Genomic DNA, 18740 nt, shown 5'->3' on the forward strand with positions numbered 1-18740 from the left:
GCTCCAGGACTATGCAACACGCAGCCGAGGGTTCGCAGGTCCTCGAGGGTCGCTTTTCTCGTTCGTTTACGAGGCTCCCGGACGTTCACACCTCCAGTTTTCGTTGCGAACGCGTACAGCAAATGCGTTTGTCGCTGCAAAGCCGGAATGAGCTGCGCCAGGTGAATCTTGGTTGTGGCCTGGCAGCCAAGTGGCGCCCACCGCAACGTGTCGACTCTTCGGAAAATAGTTTCGACGCATGCGCCAACAGCTTAGTTTTCAACCAGCTAGCAGCCAGCAAACTATTTATTATTTTTTTCGTTCTCCAATAACTCTTGCCTTTATTCATTTTCACCCAGTCTGCTTGGGTTCAACGTACAATGAGTCATGACATTCCGGCAGTCTGGTTCTTCCTTTGTGGTTCTTTCGCACTTTCGCTGGAATGAGGTAGGGTGAGCATCCGCAGCGCTATAGGAGTAGCCTCGGCGCGACACCCCTGGTTGCTAAACAATGCTGCGGGAAAGCTGACACACAGGTGTTTTTCACGCGTAAAAAGCAAGGGGGCGCTCTTGTATTGCAAACTCTCCCGAAGGCGCTGCGCTGTGCTCCCGACCGGGCTCCTCTTCTGACCACTACCACCACCACCACCACTCGGATTCAGAGATGTGCATGGGTTCCGGGTAGCCCGAAAGCCCGACCCGGCCCGCAGGCCGAGCAGCCCGACGTCTTTTCACCTCGGGCCCGGGCCGGACTCGAGCTTCCTTGTTGAAGCCGGACTCGGGCCTGATGAAAAGCCCGAATTAAGCCGAAAATGTAGATGATGTGTCGGAATTCTCGTTGTTCATACGTGTGCTTTCTCCGGAGTGAAGTAAACTTTTTGTGAAAAAAAAAAAGCTTGCTTTGGCATAGTTTTCATGGTTGGGGTGTGTTTGGGTTAATTAGCTGAAATTCACAGCTTTTAACACGAAGGGCTGGGGGAACAGTACAGATATGTACTAGACATAAAAAAAACTGGCAAATGTTTCGTAAATGTTTTGTTCTTTATAGTATACATATCCTATGCAAAAATATTTATTGTATACAAAAAAGAAGTTACAGGGAAGGACGGCACGCTTGTTTTTTTTTAATAAATGCATTTTCATTTTTTTTTTGGTTGCCATGTGCTTTATTGCGTCGTTCATCGGGCCGGGCTGGCCCACCTCTAGCAAACAGTATCGGGCCCGGACCGGGCCATGCACATCTCTACTCGGATTTACAACAGCACAAGTTTGCGATAGCCCCACGGCGGTGGTCTAGCTGCTCTGCAGCTCACCCGCAGGTCACGGGATCGAATCCCGGCTGTGGCGGCTGCATTTCTGATGGAGGCGGAAACACTGTAGGCTCGCGTGCTCAGATTTGGGTGCGCGTTTAAGAACACCAAGTGGTCGAAATATTCGGAGCCTTCCACAGGTGACAGAGTAGTGGGGGAAGAAAAATAGAGAAAAGGAATATGGGGCCGCTCTACCTGCGGAAACTGAGAGATTGACGGTAAACTTATATTTCTTTTTGTAATGATGAGATGGATTTTATCGGAGTAGATAAGGTTATAGGCTAACAAAAAAGTTTTCCTTTCTTTTTTTTTCGAGACTGGTGGCACGCACGTCACCACCCCGATATAAAGGGGATGCTCATAGCATCCATTCATCCACTGTCTATTGATCACAATGTGTGGCTCTGAAAAGGGAACGGGTGGGTCAAACCAGTATGAGTGGACGACTGGCTGCATCGGTTCGGAATGCTCACAGATGACGACGCGACAAAAGAAAATGTTCGCATCTTCCCCTCTGCAATTTCCGACTGGCAACTCGTTAAACATTTTTCGGATGCATTGTGCATATCGAGCCACCTGCAGGGCAACGTTGTGCCCCGTGCTTTCCACCAGGCACTGATATCGGGGTGACAGAATTTTTGCAGACAGGTTCTCGCACGCCTGCCGTGACGAACTGCGCAGCCGAATGTAACTCTGCTACCAGGAAAATCTCGGCTGGCCAGCGCTCCCAACCGCTGGGCATGGAAAGAATGTCCGGTGACGAGGACGATGACCTGGCTTGGAACTTGCAGCTGCCCACTCGCAACCAACTCTCAAAGCACCTTACAACGATTGACAAAGGCAAAGCGAACCACACAACACAATGTCATGCCGCAGGCGGGTGCCTTGAACTCGCTTTAAAACTTTCCTGGCTTCTCAAGAAATCCAAAGAAATGAAAATATTGCTTTTCTCACTTTATTTTACGGAATTTCGTGCCACCAAGGCTACAATGTTCATGGATTTGGAGATGTTTACTGAAGATGGATCGATCGGCCGTTCAAGAAAAGCACACCAAAGCAAATACTATTTGGCCCAAGATAATCACAAACAAGCTCATCCAAAACTAACCCCCTCCTACTATCCACACTATCCTGTATATCTGCTGACTTGATGACTTCATGAAACACAAACAACTACATGGTTTTCACACGAAAGCAGCCTGAAACCTACACAAGATACCTGTGCTCATTCTTCGTTCTCACAAAACGCGCACCCTAACCGTCCTCAACGTTCGGTAAAGCGCTAAGACTCAGCTAATGTGATCAGATGATTCACAAACTCTCACTAAAATATGAAAGGGGAGGGAACTTGTCTGTGTCCTTTCCGAGTGTGTGTATTTTTGCGATTGTTTCATCATGAACTTTTACCAACACACCCAACTGGCAGTCATCCTAAAGGGAACAAACCTGACGTACTTACGCGCTCATTTACTGAATGTAGCCTCATATCGGTCCATGTTTTAAAGAGCGCACAGGACTCTCAACACCATACTCTCATTCATAGAGCGCTAACACACTCACACACACCTAACCATAGCCTATATCCTTGTAACCTAAGCTCCCCTAACACGCGTCTGAACCTAAACGTTCACAAAGAACAGCACGCAATGAAAATAACGCTTGATGCCTTTTCAGGAATACCTGACAAAACCTGCGTTAGTTTTGTGCTAAAAACCCTGCACCAAATGCTTCTCAAACATGATTATTTTTAAATCAGCTTTTGGTTTTATTTTGAAACCTTTTTTAACAACGCTCATTTACTCAATTAAGAGGCTATACAACTTCGTGCCACACAAAGAGCCCCGAAGCACGCATGCTTCGGCTTTGTTTGTTCAAAATTATCGGCCGTAGAAATCTTGAATCACGACTAACATGCTCGTGTATTAAATAAAACTAATTTGACGCAGTCGGCTGAGTTATGCGGGTCACTGCTTCCGCATAACGCTTAACAGCTTAACTAAATACTTACAACGCTTAAAAAACTCAGAAGTGAAAAACTGTCTACAAACCAGCCGCGGAGACAACATATAGGAATATTGCATCAAAACAAAAATTAAAAAAAAAACAAGAATGCTTTTTAAGAAATTCCTGTGTCGTGCGCTTCAATTGTCCCTCACTCTTCAATCGTACACGCAGCTGTCGTGGTCTTGGCGGATTTTTAAAAAAAATCTTAGCTTTGTTGCCATGTCGGACCGATTCACCCGTGCTAACCCTTTAGCCACGTGCCACATGAAGCATGCTGTAGATGGAACGCGAGAACTGACGCATTCCACGTGATTGAATTCGCGAACAACCCACTTCTCTTTTTTTTTTTTTTGTCGTCCGGAAGGTCGGACACCTGCTAATCAACTGTGACGCCGATGCCAAACGCCTAGTCCTGGCTTGCTACGCTCAGATATTACGAGCCTTTCTTTACACACGTATGTACCTTTTGTCTCGCTCGCGGCTCCTTGACGTCTCTTTCGTCTGCGCCGCTTCTAGCGGCTCATTTCAGAGCCTGCCGATAGCATCTCAAGCTCGTCAACCCTCTCACAGCTTTTGTTTGTGGTCTTACCTGCGCAGTCTCAATGATTTTCGAAAAAACGATCTTTTCTTTCAGGCTAGACTGTTGGAAAAGCTTAACACACTAAATAACACTGCGGCGGTTTCCCTCCGAACAATCTTGCTCGCATTCCTGGGAGCTGTCTGCAACCGCACAGTTCTCCCCACTCTGTACTTCTTCAGTACACTGTGCTGGCCTCATCCTGGTGTCCTTCACATCGCTAGCAATATCCACCGTCACGACAACCTCACTTGAAGTCTGTGCCAGATTGTCTATCGCAGACATTTGTTTCGCTATAGCATTCCACTGGCAGAGCACCTAATCACGCTCGCTCAGGCCTTCGGTGGCCTCTCTCCTTACGAAGCATCTTTCGCAGCTCTCAAACTATAGGTTCGTCTTTGAACCTGCTAGCCTCTGCTAGAGTAAGTATACTGCTAGAGTAAGTATGCTTACTCACAGCCAAAAGATCATCCATCAGCCTTTACATCAACTACATGATTACCCCTTTACTTTGGTCCTGCATCTCGCACATAATTAGGTGATCCCTCTGACTCACTCAACACTCACAAATAGGGGATCTCACTAACTCACAAACAATCCAGCTTCTCTGAACTCGCACTGATGGAATGATGCCTGTAAAGCCAAAGAAAAGACCAAGTAATCACCACAACACAGCACCATATCGCAAGGTCCATCTCACCGCTGCCAGACAGAGGGCTCCAGTTCGGCGAATCTCATTAGGGTAGCTGGCTCCCCGCAGTCATCCACATTGACGATACTCCGAGTGCCAGAAGACGCGTTCTTAGACAGAACGTATAAGTTTATGGTGTACTGCAAGCACTTTCCGCGTCTATATCTGCGTATCTATCTAGCCGCTTACGACTGGGTGCTCTCGTGATCATTCACTCAACTTGGCGTTAACCAAAATTAGTATGAGAAAGTAGGCTGGTTTGATAAATATGACGCACTGGTCAACACATGAATAAGGTCACAATCACGCCGCGTACGTCATCAAACACGTTTCACCAGACAGCGGCACATACCCACCCGCGGTTGTGTACCACAGGTATGCGGGTATGTGCCACAGCTGATTACAGTTTATATCAAGCCAGGTGAGCTGCAGCGGCCACTGGTGTCCTGGAATGGGGGAACCACCCTTGACAATATCCCCTTTCTTTTTTTTTTCACGAATAAAAATGTTGCATCATCATCAACACAGGAACGGTGACTACAGACATGGGTAATTCTAACCTGTGAGCGTTAAGAAAAACCTGACATCTCCGGTGTGGCACCCGGCGTATGAAAAGAAAAAAAATATGTTAGAGTACCGGCCAGAATCGAACCCCAGCATTCTGCGTGGCAAGCAAGTGTCCTACCGTAGAGCCAAGCGAGATCTCGGAACTCCTTTTCGAATAAACCATAATGCTCGTAAAGTGTCTATTTGGTATACAGTGATGGCTATCAAATTTTATAAAAATTACATACAGCCGTCACGTCGACTTACAGATACAGCCGTCAGGTCAAGTTAACGTAAATTGTACTTAGGTGCCACGCACTGAAGTTGATGTATGCAGCAGCGTCCAGGTTTACCATCCTCTCAGGCACCGGCGTTTCATATCAGCTTATCGTTTCTGGCGTTGCTATTACTCATGTTCCTGTTAGTATCGTTGCGCAAGTGCTAACAGCTGGTCGTATAAAAATCTGAAACTGTTCAACATATCTGTGTGTGCAACATTCGTACATTTTTTAGCATCATTTCATAACTTGTCGCTCAATAAAAAAAGTAAAAAATGGTCCTCTTCCCTCCACATAACGTCGATTCCCAAGGTACGTGGGATACCTCCGTAACCCGACCACAGTGACCTGCAGGACAACGTCAGGCCTCGTGCTTCCACAACGTGGTTCTAAGACAGAAAGGAAGAGAAAAGTGAGCCCCGTAACCAACAAGGCAGCGATATCGGGGAGAAAGCAATCTAGCAGACAGGTTTACGTACAATGGCGTCTGCCTCGACGAACTTTACGAACAGCGTGCGGTGGCGCCAACCAACCAGAGGCCGTGATGCCTCCGAATGCTATGCCTAATGTTTTCACTTCCAAGGCACCGTCGAGCGTCGAGTGTTGTGTCAATGTCACCTAGAAAAATGTTTTCAGGCCTGCTCCCATGCCTCCGTGACGTCACTCTTTTCGGCCAAGCGGTCGCGCTTAGAGGAAGCTTTGAATGCATTGCTACCATCGTCTCTCGTTAAAAGATAAAAGCATTCGCAACGAGCTTTAGATGCGTGACAGCTTTATTTTGCCTTATGCGTTAGCAAAGAACCTGGTAGAAGATGCACAGAAACAGTTCATACTCATTTGCTAAGATTTTGCAGTTTTGATTGATATGTGCCCCGCCACCGTGTTCTGATTGGTGATTGATATGTGGGGTTTAACGTCCCAAAACCATAATATGATTATGAGAGACGCCGTAATGGAGGACTCCGGAAATTTCGACCACCTGGGGTTCTTTCACGTGCACCCAAATCTGAGCACATGGGCCTACACCATTTCCGCCTTCATCGGAAATGCAGCCGCCGCTGCCGAGATTCGATCCCGCGAACTGCGGGTCAGCATCCCAGTACCTTAGCCCCTAGACCAGCTTCAGCTGTTTTCTTTGCTGAGTTAGCGCTATCGTACTCTTTTAAACATACTTCTTTCTCGGCTGTGGCGGCTGCATTTCCGATGGAGGCGGAAATGCTGCAGGCCCGTGTGCTCAGCTTTGGGTGCACGTTAAAGAACCCCAGGTGATCAAAATTTCCGGAGCCCTCCACTACGGCGTCTCTCATAATCATACGGTGGTTTTGGGACGTTAAACCCCACAAATCAATCAATTAAACATACTTCTTCATAAAGACTTAGTTACTGAGGAGAGTGTTCGCTGCTGTTACAAATATGTTATTCAGCACAATGTGTGGGTGATGATCATTGCAGCAAACATCTAAATCTTCTGCTTCACAAAAATTTTCCTGTAACAGACACGAGAAGAAGCATTTCCTCTTTTGATTTGCCCCTGATGCGCTGAGTTCGTAGTCGTTCACATACCTTGGGGCATTGGGAAAAAATGTCGCCCCGCCGTGGTGGTCCAGTGGCTAAGGTACTCGGCTGCTAACCCGCAGGTCGCGGTATCAAATCCCGGCTGTGGCAGCTGCATTTCCGATGGAAGCGGATATATTGCAGGCCCGTGTGCTCAGATTTGGGTGCACGTTAAAGAACCATAGGTGGTCGAAATTTCCGGAGCCCTCTACTAAGGCATTTCTCATAATCTTAATTATCGTGGTTTTGGGACGTTAAACCCCACAAATCAATCAATCAAAAATTGTCGAGATTGCATAAGCCGTGTAGCCACTATGGGAGCTTGTATTGTTTTGCCAGTTCTTGTATTGGTATATTTGGTAGTGCTTCTTTAGTACTCTGGCTTTTAAGTGGAGCTCACACAATTGAAAACCATTTAAGAAAGCGTCTTCCGTAGTTGTCTACATGCATCTAAATTCAGCTGAAGTTGCATCAGTGCATATTTTAAGGAAACATACTATAGGTTATAGTGAGTTTACGAAACTACTGCCAAATAAGGGGGTTGGAACACCAGCAAGAAATTACTGCAGAAAACCGAATTCACTGAGAAATGCACCAGCACTCCTTTTTTTTTTTTTCTCACCCAATAAACGGAGGTGCCCACTTTGCTATTCGCAAATGGCGAAATGTTTGCTGACACTGAAGGAAAAGAGCCTGATCCGGAAATGCACTGGCGCACGTGTTTGTCAAGGCTTACGCTAACAAGTAAGAAGCACACATGTAATATTTATTTTAGAGCGAGAACGGAACATGTTGGAAATGGTCGAATGAGAAGTATGTAGTATATACAGACGCACACATACGTACCTTCGGGCCACGGAGATAGCGGATGTCGACGTCATCTCGAGGAACGGCGCACCTTCATTTCTTTCTTCAGTCATTCTTAAGGAACGAGAACACACACACCTTCGGTCCATAGCCCCAGCATCATTTCATCGTACGGATTTCATCGTACGGCCGTATGCTTCGAGAATATCCAGCGCACAATACACATATCCAAGCCGCAGTTCAGACACTGAGAAACACGATCTACTTCAGCCACGAACAAGCACCCCAGCATGCCGCAAAAGCGTTCGTCGGGCTTGGCAATGCATCGCTGTAAGCACGTCTGTGCAGAGAAACACGACGGTCAAACGGAGTGACGTCATGGTACGCGACAGGAACAGGTGTGGTGGCATTGGCTGAGCGCAAGCAAGGAAACAGCTCCGAACCTTTCTGAATGACCACTTCGCCATCCAGAACGACACCGAAACGGCGAACCACCGCGAGTGCTGTTAGCGGGACGTGGTTTCATGCCGAGTTCGAGCGACACCGACGAATTCAGCGAATGCCTGCCGGCTGACCTTGCGCCGGTCCTGAGTGCGATCGTCACCCCGCCGCGGTGGTCTATTGGCTAAGGTACTCGGCTGCTGACCCGCAGGTCGCGGGATCGAATCCCGGCTGTGGCGGCTGCATTTCCGATGGAGGCGGAAATGGTGTAGGCCCGTGTGCTCAGATTTGGGTGCACGTTAAGAAACCCTAGGTGGTCGAAATTTCCGCAGCCCTTCACTACGGCGTCTCTCGTAATCATATGGTGGTTTTGGGACGTTAAACCCGACATATCAATCAATCGAGTGCGATCGTCGGCAGAGTAAAAACATCATTCACACTACATGTCGGTGCTCCTGTGCTTTGACCTGCGATTATCTGGGCTCGGAATGAGTGTCCTGTTCGTGTGAACCAGCTCATGTGAGCAACACTGGTTGAAATCTACAGTGGGTTCCATCGCCTGAAACATCGCGTGGTGCCTATACTGTGTTTGTTTTAAACATAGGTATTCATCACGCTGAAAGAAACCTAGCACTTACCAACACATTTCGGTGATGTGAAAACGTACGTACATGAGTATATTTGTGAATTTTACGACGCTGAAATATTCATTGACTTCGGTGCAAATAGTTTGCTCGTGTTGCAAAGCTAAAAACAAGCGTGCCCTGCTTGGTAGCAGTGTGATGTGATTCCGTGCCGAGTACCAGCGACGCTGATGACGTATGGATGGATCGATGTATCCTATCCGACTGTGCCCTTTAGAGCAGGCAGTGGCTCACGCCACCTAGCCATAACGTTAAGTACTATCACTATGTGTTTAAGGATTGAATTTCACTCGTGCCTTGATTGTAGATACCAATCAGTTAGCCTCCTCCGGGTTATTTCTACCCGTTTAAAGTCTATTTTGCATTCACTGTCCCTAAACCTCAATGCTTTTCAAAAATTCAGCGCCATTATCTTGGACCATGGGCTGGAGTACTTTACAGAACATTATCAAATGTTCAGCCGTTTCCTCATCCTCTCCACACGCACTACATACCATAGAAGTACTTGTTGTTGGGCTAGTTCGTTCGTCATACTGAGGGGTAATTCTAGACGCCTAAAGCACCACAGGAAGAAATAATCACAGAGAAAGAGCGTGACGCTCTTTCTCTGTGATTATTTCTTCCTGAGGTGCTTTAGGCGTCTAGAATTACCCCTCAGTACTACATACCTTGTCTGTGCCTTCGAATTTGGTTTGGTACGTCTTGGTCCTCAATGGTCCCGTTCTGGCCTGGAACAGCGGAGAACTACCCCGAGAATTATCGTTGATCTTTTCTTTTGCAATTTCCTGCTTGAAAGTTGGGTAGGTCTCCAGTGATGATTTCGTAAGGATTCCAATCTTCCACATGTCCCTCTCTGTTTCCTTCACCTTCTTCTTAACCGGTGTTTCTTTTTGGCTTGGTATTCTGCTGTTGTCTAAATACTTGCTCGACAAATTTTGAGTTTGTTTCCTCCATTTAGTATCAACATTCTTCATGTAAAAGTAGCTGAAAACTGCCTCAATGTATCTATCTATCTAGCCCAATGCTCCTCTCCCATTTTTCTCAATAACTCCTCAAATTCTACCTTGCTGCTAGCTTCCCTGCACTCAAATGATGTCCATCCCATGTCACCCTGTACCCTTTGATTTGGGGTAGTCCCGTGTGCTACCAAAGCAAGTCTACCACGTTGTTTAGTTTCCAATCTTGCTTGAACCTCTGATTTTATGCACAAGACCGCATTGCCGAACGTCCGACCCGGAACCATGACACCTTTCCAAATCCCTCTCACAACGTCATACCTATTGTAGTTACACAGTGCCCTATTTTTTATCACAGCTGCATTCCGTTTACCCTTACTGATTACGTATCTTTTGTGCTCCCTTAGGTACTCAGCCCCGTTATTTATCTATACGCCCAGATATTTGTATTTATTCACTATTTCTAGCGTGACTTCCTGTATCTTATGCTCACTGCCTTTGTTATCATTAAAAATCATGATTGCTGATTTTTCCCTGCTGAACTTCTAATTTAACCTATCTGCCTCATTACCACAGATGTCGGTCAATCCCTGCAGATCTTCCTTGTTGTCGACTGCTGATATAATATCACCTGCATACATCAGTGCTGGTAATGACTGTAAAATGTGTTTTCCTTTCTTCGCAAAAGAGAGGCTGAAGCCAAGTCGACTCCCCTCTAATTTGGCTTCTAGTATAAACAACAACGGTCACAAGGGACATCCCTGTCGAAGCCCGTGTTGTATTTTTATAGGTTCAGATCCCTGTTTTTCCCGTTTTATAACTACCATTTTATAACACATTCAACTGTCAGTGGTCTCATTTCCATTCGTGTACAAGGTAGAAACTGGAACGTGCACGAAGGTGGTGATCAGAAAAGAAAGCTCGCGTTGCCTACTATTTCCCTTGTTGACTCTGTTGTGCTTTTCTGACGTGTACATACGAAGAAAAGGGCACCTAATTTCTGATTCCTGGTTGGGAGCACAGCGCAGCGCCTGTAGCTGTAAGGTGGCACTCTGTGGGACCTTACAGCTGCATAGTCCTGTGCACATTCTCCTCCGTAGGTCGACATTCCTTGGCTGCAGGCGCGGCCAAGGCAACCGCACTAACCCCCCCCCCCCCCTCCACCTTCGATTCCTCTAAGAACTTGCCTGTCTGGTTAGTCAATGACCGCAGGCAACAAGCAATGTTCCGGGGGGGGGGGGGGGGGGTAGGAGTAAAGGAGTGGCCAGCAGAACCAGTGACGTCTTCTTTTTTTTTTTTTTGCTACCAGAAGCTTGCCGACTGGACACCTGCCCTGCTGGTGACAGAATTTCCTTCCTCGAACCACCACCACCCCCGAGGGTCACATTTTTCTTGTGCTGTACATAGTCCTGTGTAAAGCTTTGTTTTCTCATCTTTATTCTCGTGAAGGCGTCTTCCTCCGGAGGCGATCTCCAGCGCGAAGCTCGGGCCCTATCTATCTATCTATCTATCTATCTATCTATCTATCTATCTATCTATCTATCTATCTATCTATCTATCTATCTATCTATTTATCTATCTATCTATCTATCTATCTATCTATCTATCTATCTAGCCACCTACGACTTTTAGCTCTCCTGGCCATTTCGATAATTGTATTGATATCAAACTTGGTATGGCATAACATGACTGCATGAAGAACATATTTGACTAGTCGTAACATGAAAATCATGACATGTATATCATGAATGTCATGATTAACAGTTCATGGTAATGCAGCTCTTGCGGTGGTTTCGATAACATGGCATGTTGCAAAACTGGTACGGTATGACATCATTACATGACCAACACAAGCGACAAACCCTACTATAAAAATCATGACCTGCGTGTCATGTAAGAACATTACTACATGCCACGCTCATGATCCGCTCGCAGACGTTTCGCTGGCGTCACATATACCATATGTGGTTGCTCAGATTTGGGTGCACGTTAAAGAACCCCAGGTGGTCTAAATTTCCGGAGCCCTCCACTACGGCGTCTCTCATAATCATATAGTGGTTTTGGGACGTCAAACCCCACATATCAATCATCAATCAATTATACCATATTTGGTATTACAGTACGTGAATGGATGACGAAGGTACGTGACTGGTGCAAACATGACAATCATGAGATGCGTGTCATGTAACAACATTACTACATGCTGCGCCCATGATGCACTCATGGATGTTTCGCTAGCTTCACATGTATCAAACTCGGTATTACGTGACGCAAACGAACGACATAGCTAAATGACACATCCAAACATGATAATCATGACATGCGTGTCATGTAATAACATGAATACATGCCGCACTAATAATGCGCTCGCGGCCATTTCGCTAGCGTCACATATGCCAAATTTGGTATTACATGACGCCAATGTATTACGAAAGTATGTGACTGATAATCATGAGATGCGTGTCTTGTGAGAGCATGACTAAATGCCACAGTCAAGGTGCCAGTACATTTCGAAGTGACGCTGTGCGCGTACTTGCTGGCGTTTATTTCGTCGCGCCACGCTGGTGTTGCCATGCCAAGCGACGGCCCTGCCATATACTCGCAGGCGCGCGCCGCGCTACGTTGCTTTTACGCATGCGCGTTTCAGCGTGTCCGCAATCCCTCCTTCACGAAAATAGGAAGCGCATCGGCGCGAAATGCAGCATGTCGCGCCAACAGACTCTGGTCGCGCCTGGCGTCAGACTATAGAGTGCTTGTGTTTTGCTAACGTTGCGTCACTGTGCCCAGCGTGCGCGCGCGTCAACGCTACATTGTATATAGCTCCACATATACCAAATTTGGTGTTACGTGACGTCAGTGGATGATGAAATATATGACTGTTCCAAACATGATAATCCTGACACCCGTGTCATGTAAGAGCATGACAACATACCATGCTCATAGCGTGCTCGCGGCCGTAACGCTAGCTCATATACTAAATTTGGTATCACGTGACGTGAATAGATGACGACGGTAAACAACACATCCAAACATGATAATCATGACACGGAAGTCATGTATGACATTATTTACCTCGACCTCGTAACGTTGTGCTGATTTCAAAGTGACATATCAAAATTTCTCATTCGTTCCTCACATATCATCGATTCCCACTGTGACGTGGGATCTGCCAATTTTTTCACATGCCACACGTTGTACCTCGCATGGTCGCGGAAGAGTTCAGGTATTTAGTGGTTTAATGCTTCTCGCAATGAGTTAATTACAGTGGCTGTTTTCGAACCATAGGCGGTCACAGGCGTCGCAGCCGAAGCCAGAGAGCCGCTGGAGAAACTCTTGCTGAAAGCAGGCGTGCGCCCCAGCGAACGCACTCCCGCAATCATAATATTCACGCCGCAACGGTGCGTTGTTGCAAGCGCTTTTCATTGCGAGCTACCACACAACGCAATGTCACGCGCGCTTGCGTACGACACTGCGACCGACGTACCTTATAGCACAGCTAATGTAGACCGTCGTGACACCACTGTCGGATGTTTTTTTTTTTTTCTAGCCATAACAGCGTTAACCGTGTCGCACTAAAAAAGAAAAGCATAGGTTGCGTTAGCTGCCATCGGGCTGACGTTCAGCAAATGCTATCGCAAAAGAAAATAAAGACGAACCGAGAGCAACATACGCTCACAATATAATCGGATGACAGGTATTACAAGTAAGAATATTTTTAAAATCTGGACCATCTCCCCGAAGGAAGCCCTGATGGGATGCGTAGCAGCAGCGGTGCGCGCGGCGTGTACCTGGATGGGGCGTCTACACTGTTGTTGGAAGAATGGTTTAAGCGAAACTCAGTGTAGCGTTCGCAGATAAACGAGCCAAAAGAGTGTTTCCACTCGACGTGTGGTCGAGTGGTGTGGGCGGTGGAGAGCGCGAATCGAGAGAAAAGTGTGTTGCGAGAGGGTGGAAGAGCCGGCAGCTGCGGGCGTTGCGGCGAGCGTGCTGCTGGTGAGCGAGAAAGTGGCTTCAGCCAACGCTGCGGCGTGACCCACTTGGCACCGCTTCAACACCTGTGGCGAGAAGAACGCGTTCCGGCGCGTTCGTATGGACGCACGTACGTATGGCGTTACACACGTGAGTCACAGAACTGCTTCGCCTCTGATATCAAATAATCGCGTGTGGCCAGTGGCGAGCAGCTTCTGTAAGTGGAGCTTGTATTGAAGTTGCCTGTGGCGCTACTTATTCTATGCGACGCCGACTGTGCCAGAGGAGCGGCGGAGTGGGCCCACTGACATAGAGGAAGAAAAAGAAAGGAGGGAGCGTTACGTCACACGAGTGAAGCCAAGTGAAGCCCACAATGTCGGCCAAACACGTGATCAAAACGTCCGAGCATGTGGTAGGTTTTAGCGCTCTCGGTGGTGTTACGTGTTTGAAACGCCTGCGTGATCCGCCCGCTCTGTGCCGAACCAGCGCGTTTTGATGAAAAACTACCGAGCACCATGCCCGAAGTCTATAGGGTGCTCCGATGCGCGCACCCCCGCAGTGCATCGTTGCCAGTGGTGTTGGAAAACAAATGCGCTACTCTGCTTCCTAAATGCAGCAACTATATATGCTACCTAAGGTAGCATATATAGTTACTCGGACGGGCCCTAAAACCCATTTATTTTTCAAAGGTAGCGCGAGCCATTGTCAAAAAGGAAAGGGCGAATTTCTTCCCCGCCTCTACGTGTCTCCCCTCTTTTCGTCCTTTTGTGCTCTCCTATTGGACCGGGCCCCACACGTGACTATAGTTATCCCGGATGACCTAAGGCCCTTAGGATAGGACCTAAGGCCCTCTGCAATATCGTCTGCTCTCACAGACCTGACTGGTCACAAGTATAATTTCCTGACGCACGCCACGCAGTTATGTTAGAAGACAACCCTGTAATAAACATTCATTTCAAAATCGGCTTCCAGATTTTAGTTATTCTGGAAATCAGTATCAATATGTTTCACGGATTCTGGCGTCAAACTCTTAAGACATAATCTGTATATAAAATACGGGAAATGCTTTTTTCCCAACGGAGCTGCTAAGTGGCATTTCGCTTCTTATTCACCCCTTACCCCAGAAGCGTGCGCACACAGGGTGCCCCCCCCCCCACTATTATTCTAAGATAGAAGCGGCGTGGGGGGGGGGGCGATAAATCTGCCCCAAATATCAACTTAATTAGAGAAGAGGGGGTGCTGCGACAAGTCTTCTGCGTCCCTGAAGGGGAATCCTGGGCACGCTTATGCCTATCACAATCTTCGCTTCATACTGGTCCTTGAGGAACCATTTAGGAACGAGTAATCGAGAAAGCTCCTGCTTTTACGATAAATTCCCAGCAAAATAAATTGCTTAAATGCAACAATCTTTTTATTCGTGATAACAGGCTAGTATCACTAAAAATATAATGCGTGGAGTGTGCGCCGATTACCAAACAAGATCTCCAAAAGCATGCATTTCTCGGATGCTCATTGTCCCATCATAGAAGCGCTGAATCAGCACGGCCAAACATCCTCAACGAAAGCTTCCGCTTCCGTACGTGTGTCAGACCTCGGCAAAACGGGCAGATACAAGACTCGAGACGACATAATAATGTCGGGAGGCATCGGGACAGGTGACGGTGGCGGTGACGGAAAGTGTGGCGACTCGGGTGGTCCTCGAATGGCACATGGGTCCTTTTCTGGATCCCCTTTCGGTGCGGCTCCAGTGGCGGTGATCGAGTGCGCTAGCCGCGCTGGCGACGAGTTTCGTCTCTGACGCTTTCGTCTCGACCCCTCCTCTGAAGAAGACTCGCTGGATGGCGAAGAAGGCTGATCGAGCTGCGAGTCATTGGCGAAACCGTCACTCCAGTTATCCGTTGGCTTTGCTGGAGCCGTTGACGTCACCTGAGCCGCCGAAGGTAGAATCAGCCGCTCTTCTGACCGTCCGCGTTTTTCGCCTGCATATAATTAGTAAAACGCTGAAACAGCATTCAATCGCAGTGCAAAAGCGAAGAAAAACACAATACATGCCATCTGGGTGCGTACAGATGCGGTGCAATTAAAGCGCTATTTACACAGTAAGAAAAAAAAGAATAAAAGTGACTCCTTTCGGGTAGTCTTGACGTTCCACGTATGTGACTCATTTTATACTCTCTTTTGTGGGTTATCGTACTTCCTTCGCAGAGCAGAGTAGCCCACAAGAGAGTATACACGTTCGTTTTTAAGGGCAAAGCTTCTTAAGGCGTGGGTCTGTCCATCCTCCAATGTCGTATGTAGCCACCGGTGGCACATATATTGCTCTAGAGCAGGTATGTGCCACAGGGGATGCGAGATAGAAAGGAGATGGTGGTATACTTGGAGTGTTCACTAGATGGACGCACGGACGGACGGACGGACAGACAGACTAGAAGACGTGCTGACGTACGGACGAATAAAGCACCCACGAACGGACGGGCAGACGGACGCTTTGATGGACGCACGGATGGTCGCGAGAACGGAAGCAAGAACGAATGAACGGACGGACGGAAGCATGAACGGGCTGACGGATGCTTCGCCCCACGTATCATCATTCACTCCGTGGATATGCTGCGATTTGTTTTAAGAGTTATATACGTGGCACATAGGGACTGCCTGAAGGAGTCACATATATTCATTTTTTTTTTCGCAGAGTGTAACAGTGAGCCACCTGCTTGACAGTAACAACAACAGGGGTTTTGCGTGCAACTACTACGATATGATTATGAATCACGCAGTGAAAGACTGTGGGAATTTCGCCCATGTGGTGTTCTTTAACGTGCCCTGGCATCGCACAGTACCCGGGTTTCTAGCTTTTCGCTTCTTTTGAAATGCGAACACGCAACATTCGGGTATAAGCAGCACAGCACCGTGGTGCACTGCTCATCTGCTTTCGAGAGAACCGTTTAAAGGGTTGCGTTTACTTCACAACTATAGCGCTCGCTTGCAGCCGTCGCGCACTGACAATCCATCGTAAATACAGCCGAGTGCTTAAAAATACTGAAAATTAACTTTGTCAATTGGAAAAGACACCTCTGCCGAGTAGAATTTTCATGTTTCATCCGACGAGAAAACGAGCCTGACGCCCATGCTTTGCGAACAATTTTCTTGGGCGCATGGCTCACACCGTGCTACAGGCCGCCTATCAAGGAGCACGAGTGCTTCAAGAACGCCGTACGTGGAGTGACTTGGCAAGGTATAGTGCACGACATCCCGTTGTCTCGTGGCCGCACCCCTATCTGGACACACCGGTTGCTGTTTGAACGACCGCTTGAGAGAGCACGTGAACACTCTCGTGACTTTAACAAGCAGCACCTTATGGCAGCCCATTGTTCCTCGTGCGGCTGCGCGCCGCTCTTTCACAATTACAACACGCTCACACAATATCGTCACAGGACTGAACAAAAAATCAACAAGAAAGGAAACGTGTGCATCAATGAGCCGTCACTCGCCCGCCTGGAAAAAAAATGTTTTTGAGCGCTTAACTTGTGACACTTCGACTCGTGGCAGATTCTTCTTGCATTTCATCTTCATGTGCACGTGGCGGTTTTAATCTTGTTTCTTTTTTCACCTATATATATCCCGGCGTAATAAACTTACACGCAGTTGCTCGACAGCTCTTGTATTGTGTGATCGTTATTTCTTCGTCCCCCATTTTTGCGCTGTTTCCCCTCAGTTCAACCCGAGATAAAAGTTTCACAAACGAAACCGATTCCACCCGCCATTTCTTTGTCCGTGCATGGCAAGGCCGACTGCAGTTTGACGCTATGACAAAAATATTCGACGGGGCGACTTCGGGAAAAGTGGCACCTACAAGATGAAAAAGTACCGAGTACCATGACACCACCGGCACTTCCGAAAGTGTAATGAGGGCGTTACTACAGTTACCGAATGTCGTAACATGTTACAGATAACGCCATTACTTGTAACCAGGGGCGTCGGCAGAAATTTCGGAGGGTAAGAGGCACTTCCTTGATTTGTGTATTTTTTTTTGGCTCTGGATTTTATCCACGGCGAAGAAAGTTCGGGTGGGGGCACAGGCCTGCTATGCTATCGCCTGGCTACGCCACTGCTTGTAACGCGTTACCGTCAACACAGGTGTTGCCATTAGTATTGCGATATTCGTACGCAAAAGCTGAAAACATATATCTGCCATTATCTGCAAAACATTCGCACAAGCATACCCGACACGTGCACTTGATTAGCGACTAGATAAGACCGTCTTCAGCTGTGTTTAATGCGTTCAAGAGCTGCAAATTTGTTCTGCGGTGCAGCATCTTGGCCACACGGGTAGGACGTCGATATAACTTTCAGCGCGTGAAAGAGCGAGGACTCAGAGCGATATGCAACACTCACACGCAGTGCACCACTCGTAACATTTACTTACGTTTGTCGCCGCTCTGTCGTCCGAGTTGTTGCTCTGACTTGTCCTCTACCTGTGGTTCTTCCTGGCGCTTGATCGGTGTTTCAGATGCCAAGGTCATCACTGTTGTTTCCTTTGCTTCTTCCATGGTACTGGCAAGAGCTGTAACGCAGAAAAAAGGCGTCACAGAAACACGTGCTTTGTCTCCAACCATTGTGCCCCATCAACGTCTCTTCTATTTTATCAATGCCATCCAGATGCGCCCCATCCAGCCATTCACCACCCTCTCCTTTAGCCCTTTCTTGGTCTTGCCCACCGCCTAGCCTTCGCATGCGTTTTGCGATCATGGGTAAGAGCCCCTCTTGCGGTGCCTCATGACGGGAATTATATAAAGTAATTTTTGTTCAGTTGTGCACAGATCCGCGGGGTGGCTTCAGGCATTCCTCGTTATCACAATGTTGGCGGTCACACTGGCTTTGTAAGTGATACGGTGTTTTGAGATAGCGTATTGCCTTTCGATGTGCTTTGTGAGCAACCAATGGGGACATGTCACGGTGACGCCGCTGCATAACTAGCGTTGTGAGAT

At 47.6% G+C, this 18740-nt stretch overlaps 1 protein-coding gene across 1 annotated transcript; it reads right to left on the reverse strand.

The window, feature by feature from the left end:
* Positions 1-15140: 15140 nt before the first annotated feature.
* Positions 15141-18421, reverse strand: LOC142771373 (uncharacterized). Its single transcript, XM_075872850.1, has 2 exons — positions 18179-18421; positions 15141-15734 (listed from the first exon to the last, which is right to left on the reverse strand). The coding sequence occupies exons 1-2, from the start codon at positions 18366-18368 to the stop codon at positions 15292-15294; spliced, it is 633 nt and encodes a 210-aa protein (XP_075728965.1). The 5' UTR covers positions 18369-18421; the 3' UTR covers positions 15141-15291.
* Positions 18422-18740: the final 319 nt, after the last annotated feature.

This window comes from Rhipicephalus microplus, chromosome 9 (genome assembly GCF_043290135.1).
Source record: "Rhipicephalus microplus isolate Deutch F79 chromosome 9, USDA_Rmic, whole genome shotgun sequence".
NCBI classification, from domain to species: Eukaryota; Metazoa; Arthropoda; class Arachnida; order Ixodida; family Ixodidae; genus Rhipicephalus; species Rhipicephalus microplus.